This window comes from Protopterus annectens, chromosome 2.part0 (assembly GCF_019279795.1).
Source record: "Protopterus annectens isolate FY-2018-M chromosome 2.part0, PAN1.0, whole genome shotgun sequence".
Taxonomy (NCBI): domain Eukaryota; kingdom Metazoa; phylum Chordata; order Ceratodontiformes; family Protopteridae; genus Protopterus; species Protopterus annectens.
In genome coordinates this window covers 438,608,851-438,615,069 of record NC_056728.1, presented here as the reverse complement: position 1 = coordinate 438,615,069, position 6,219 = coordinate 438,608,851, and the positions used below count along the sequence as shown (strand labels likewise).

General features: G+C 37.6%; 1 protein-coding gene across 1 annotated transcript in view; it reads left to right on the top strand.

Annotated features, from left to right (window-relative positions):
- Positions 1 to 208: 208 nt before the first annotated feature.
- Positions 209 to 6,219, top strand: part of LOC122793119 (guanine nucleotide-binding protein subunit alpha-14) — a 1,370,299-nt gene continuing 1,364,288 nt past the window's right edge. Inside the window, exon 1 of the mRNA XM_044060870.1 lies at positions 209 to 932. Within this exon, the coding sequence (XP_043916805.1) occupies positions 815 to 932 (118 nt within the window). The 5' untranslated portion in view covers positions 209 to 814. The remainder of the gene's footprint in view (positions 933 to 6,219) is intronic.

Sequence of the window (6,219 nt, the reverse complement as noted above, 5' to 3'; positions counted from 1 at the left end):
TTTACAAAAGTTAATCCTTTAGCCTGTCATTAACACAATTTCAAATCTCTGATAGTCGTCCAAAAAGAAGAATTTCGTTAAACTACAGTTTAATAATAATAAAAACAGATGAGACTGCTCATCCAAATCGGAGTCCAATTGTGTTTTTTTTTAACTCTGATTTGCACCTTCCAGGGGTCATCATTTTATCCGGTTTCCAAACTTCAACGTCACCAACAACCACACTTTTTGGATACGCCAAAGATATCGGGTACAAAAATATAAATACATTCCTGTAAGCACGCAGTTCCTTAACAGTTGTACTCCTTGACTCTGCTTACCGAAACGAACACAGTGCACGGAAGGCGCCATTGTTTAAGCAGCACTCCTTGCCCTGGCTCAGTAAACCCATCCCCAGTGTAAACGGAGATGAGACTCCACCCCTCCCTGCCCTGTCGTCTCCAGTGACTCCCAGTAGGGAAAAGAAAGTTCAGTGATTCCTACGGCCCCTTTGAGTGCACCTAGAGGGCCACCTTTAAAGTCTCCCGGAGTTGGAGAGGGACCGCAAGGGGTACAGAGGCAATACACAGCTGGATTTGCTTTTTGTACTTTGGGACTGGACGTGAAGAAAATTGTGTTTTTTTTCTGTGATTTGTATGAGGAGCGTCTACTGCAAGTTTTAGGCGGAAGAAAAACCCCAGAGTTGGGAGGAAGGTGCATTTTACCACCTCCCTCCCGGGAGTTACAGTTTTATCAGAAACAGGCTGGTACAAAACACGGTTCACACCGAAAACAGACTTGTCTCATTACTGAGAACCAACCAGACGAAAATACGATGGGGTGTTGCATGTCTGCAGAAGAAAAGGAATCTCAAAGGATAAATGCAGAAATTGAGAGACAACTCAAAAGAGACAAAAGGGATGCTCGTCGAGAGCTGAAGTTACTTCTGCTAGGTGAGTGATTGGCAAGTGTGCATAGTACTGCATATAAAATAGTACAACTTAGTATGTTGTTCACGTATGTATATTACTTCAGGTACTAGAAAGAGGCAATCACTTCGCAAACTACAGTTGTGCATTTTATCTGGTGAGGGTCTTGAATAAGGGGGCGTGGTCTAATCTGCAGTATGTTGCTAAAGTAAACTGGAATGATTGTGTAGAAGCTGACAGACAGTACATCATTCTTTCTTGCAGTTTTGTCTTTAAACTAGACATGTCAAACTGTTTTAACAACTCATATTGTATAAAGAAAGTGAGGTAGGTAAAGTTCTTTTTATATTCTATTTGCACCCCAATATCTTTTTTTGGCCCTCTGATTTGTTGAGTCCCTCTTTACTGTCCTGGATTATTAGCGCCTGGACACCTGAATCTGTGTCGAGATGTCGTACCCCCCTCCCCTTCCGTCCTCTTGTCACCTGTTCTTTTCTCAAGTGAAAGAAAGCCCATGTTGTTCAGTTAAATATTTTGGACACACCGCACTTTGTTTTAGTAGTCCTTTCAATTGTAGTTGTGGAATCGTATTTACGTGATGGTTATGTCGGTGGACTTCTCAAATAGTCTTAAGTACTTAAAGCACGTGTGTCAATACAACTGCATAGCAAATCAGTGTTTATATTTGCTGTTGGTCCTTTACCTGTGGAAAATAAGTTTTACAGGTTTCCCCACCTGACAGTTCAGCTGTTGTTCATTTTATGCCGAATGAAGTGACATTGTCCAGAACGACTGCTTCAGTTTTCTGTCTTGTTACCTGGTTAGCTTTGAGTTTGTGAGCTGCTTCAGTTGTGTTTTCCTTTCCTACTGGCATTCTCTGTATTTTTATGCCCTGGTGGCAAGGCATTGGTACTGTCTCAGAAGCATAGATCTTAATGAATCAGGGACACTTAAAATATTTGCACTATTTACTTGAAACATTGACATAATTGGAAACTGAGTTAGTATATATTTTTGCAGTAAAAGAAGTACAAGTCTAATTATTGCGATTATTTATTAAGTGTAATTCAGCACCTTTTCTTTAAAAGTCACCCGTTTCAGGAGAGCTTAAGAGTGACGGAGCAAAAAAATTGAGTCAAAATCAGGTGTGCCCCCTTTAAATCAGGGGCAGTTGAGAAGTATGCTCAGAAGTTAGCATCCTTTATTTAAAGGACTGTAGAGGATTTTGTTACGAATCATGCCAGTTTTACCACAGTAATGGGGGCAACTAGGTAAGTGTTCTCTTCATTGAGAGACTTAGTTCAGACCATATAATAAAGGAACAAGTTTGCAAATTTAATATCTGATGTTTGTGTCTTTAATTACTGTTCCTGTGGGTCACAGCACATATTGATAGGAAGACGGCAAAATTTTTTTTCTTGTTATAATAAACCATTTGCACTCCATATCAGAAGTTTAGCGAAGTTTTCCTCAACATAAAATGCATTATTTTTTCATTTTTCTTCAGCACAGTCACATATACTTGGGGGAGGGTTGTTTGTACATAGGTTCATAAGCAAGTACTACACTAGCTTCCCTTGTGGGCCATTTTAAACTCGACCAGTTCCCTTTTTTGTGGTCAATTTTTTTCCCTATCCCATTCAGTTAGAAATTGGCCATCTCCATCTCAAGGTTGATAATTATATATTATCTCCAACTGGGATCATACCATAGCTAATTTGAGTGGTCCCATGTATGGGAGCTGCCTCCACCCATTAGTAGTACAGGGATCAGTCCTGGAGTAAATTTCCTGTTTCCCATCCATAGATCCAAGTTGTGCTTGAATATGGATAGGGATGAGCTTTGTTTTGTGTGAATTAGGAGTCTGTTGCAATGCAGCCGTATCCTCTGTGAGATGTACCTGTCCCTTCAAACTGTTCTGCTGACGTTACAGAAGAAGTTTAGATCCCTAGACCAAGTATTTCTGATGCCATTTGAATAGCTGATATGTAGAAAATCCATCAGTATTGGGTTGGATGATGTCTTTGTATGCCTGACACAGGTCACCTCTTAGCAGTCTGTAGGATACTGAGTATATAGTTGCAGGGATTTGAATTGGTCCATGTAGGAGATATTGCTTAGGTCTTGTATCCTTTAATAAAGTATCTCTGTGGGTGTTCCACTTGTTGTATGTGCCTGGACAGATACATGAGAAAGGGGGCATTATATTCAGTGATTGGCCTAATGAGGGCTAAAAGGGGGGCAATGACATCCTATGCTGTGTAATATAGAAGGATTTTCTTACAACAGTAGGCACAAGCTGGTCAAAAGTTGGGTCACTGTTCACATGATTTTCCAAATAACTGGGTCAACTCTTTGGGTTGTATTGTTAATGTGATAGTTTCTGGGTGAGATGACTTCTCAAAGGATACAATAATACATTTTTGGCATTTAGTTTCAGTCCAGGATTTTAGCACTAGCTGTTTGAGACAAACTTTCTGGCAGGATGGCTAAGTCATTTGGGGATTCAATGACTGCTCCTAGCTTGCAGTCAACTGCAAATTTAGTCAGCTAGGACCCTTTGGCATTGGCATTTACTTCAGAAAATAAGTACACAAGTATGTGGGCAGCTGCGCAGTTTTGATAGACGGAAATGTAAGACATAAGGAAAAAGCCAATCTAGCTGTGAAACTGTTGCACTGCCTGTATCTGGAATGGATGCCTTACTCTGCTTAATAAAAGGGTAAAAGTGATGATATATAAAGTTATTTGGTATGTGTTATGCAGTTATAATGTACATCTAATACACTGCTCAAATTTTTGAGAAAAGACTGCTCACTTCATAATAATAAATCATTTATGGTTGGCCTCAAATGACATGCTATGTTTCCCAGTCAGCTGTATTATCTAAGTTTTATGAACCCTTGTAATGCATGATGTTTTTGTTGTACTTTGCATTTGTGCAGGTGGTACTTTATTGAGCTATGGTACACCCCACACAACTTTTAACAGGTGTACTTTGTTCTTGTTGGTATTGTTACTGTTGAGCTGCTCATGAAAACTGACCACCATTACCAAACAGTGTTCACCTGATCACTAAAAAGGAGTCAGTCTATTCCATTACAGATTATTTTTGTATATATTTTATAGCTGTGTTCCATTAATTGTTTATGGAAATGCCTTGTAGTCTTGCTGTTTGTATTTCTTTCTTTTTTTCTAAAAAGAATATTGGACTTAAAAAAAAGTTCACACAAAAGTAAAATTAGATAAAAATAATATATGTACAGGTAAAAAAAAAGAAGCTAAAGTATGTATCAAAACTGTATACAGTATTTATAAAGTCAAAGTTAAATAAACATGAAATTTGCAAAATTTGGGCAGTTGCTACAAAATCATTAAAAGTAAACAGATATTTCGATTTATATTTTATATTGATAAATGTTCCTGACTTTTCTGGGTGTCTCAAGTCCATGGTGTTGTTTTAAGCTTATTATTGTTTTTTTTTTTTTTACTTTCTGCTTCTGTGAACCCCTAAAGTATGGGATATTTAAACTGCTGGGGTGGTATTTTAACCGGTTTTGAAAGAGAAAGAGTGCAGGATATTGTGTTTTGGTAGCTGTTCTCCCCAGGACATTCTGAGCAGAGTGCATTTTTGAGTAGCAGTTTAGATGGGGAAACTGTTGGTTCATGAACCAAATGTGGGGAATCCTTTTTCACAGATAGTTTGAGTATTTAGCAATACGAATAACCCTTTATATTTCAACATAAATGTATGTGATTATGCTAATTGTAACTCATTACCTTGTGGCTGACTAGTCATCTCATACTGTTAATGTTCATTCTCATGCCATGAAACGCACCTTTCACAAGTAGTTTCCATACCCATTTCAGACTTTTAAGTGCAAGTGTAAAAAACCTACATTTTACCCTATAAACTTAATTAATTTGGTTGTAGCAGTGGACCAGAAAGAGGGCCACCTTGTTTTGAGCAATATTTGTGAGTACTAGAAGATCGCTTTCAGTTAACTGATAAGAAATATTTCCTTGTGTTGATAGCATATTAATGATTAAATCATTTGACTATCGTTGTTAAGAAGAATCCTAGCAGATGAGAAGCATTTGTGTGTAAGACATCCATTTTTTGATGTGGTGTGGTGTTTAACTTGTTCCTGAACTAATTTTCATAATGTAATGTTTCTTGGGACTACTGTTCTCTTTGCTTTTACACTGGCTACCTCAGTCTTTGTTCATTCAGCTTTTTCAGGTTGGTTATTGAACAAGCACTGTCAGCTAATATTTGGTATTTATTTAGACAGCAACTAATCTTTGTCCCGCCTCTACATCTGGTTGCCTGAAGTCCTGAGTGAAGATTTCTTTGCTTAAGTAACGTGGTACTGTGTAAATCTAGTATAAAGAGGGCATTCATGAGTGGAGACCCTTTTGCTTTTCTGAGGGTTGTTGCTGAGAGAGAGAGATTTTTTTTTTTTATTTCTGCTGTTTTTACATTTTTTTTTATTATTAATTATTGTATTTTCTAGTCTGTGTCTGTTAGCTAGTTTAACTTAATATTACTGCTCAAATGGCTCCTGTGTGCTTCCATTTCTCCTAGTTACTTGATAGCCCTTTGAATTTCATAGTTATGCTCTTCCATTTTACACTGGAAAGGGCTGTTTTAGCCTTTGTATGTTGACTCTTAAAGTACCGTATGGCTTGCTACAGAGACAGAATGTTGATGGGATAGTTGGGATAGTTATACATGTGTGTGCATATATTTTATTTATTATATATAATATATATGTATATATTCAGTACATAATGTGTATGTACAGTGGATATATAAAAAGTGTACACACCCCTGTTAAAACGCCAGGTTTTTCTGATATAAAAAAATTGAGACCACAATAAATAATTTCAAAACTTTTCACATTATTAATGTGAACTATAACCTGTACAATTCAATTGAAAAACAAATCTGTTAGGGTAAAAAATAAAAAAAACGTATGATATGCTGGTTGCATATGTGTGCACACCCTTAAACTAATACTTTGAAGCACCTTTTGATTTAATTACAGTATTCAGTCTTCTTGAGTAGTAGTCAGCATGGCACATCTTGACTTGGCAATATTTGCCCACTCTTCCTTGCAAAAGCATTCCAAATCTGTCAGATTGCGAGGGGCATCTCTTGTGCACAGCCCTCTTCAGGTCACCCACAGATTTTCTATTGGCTTCAGGACTGGGCTCTGGCTGGGCCATTCCAAATCTTTAATTTTCTTCAGGTGAAGCCATTCTTTTGTTGATTTGGATGTATGCTTGGGGTCATTGTCATGTTGAA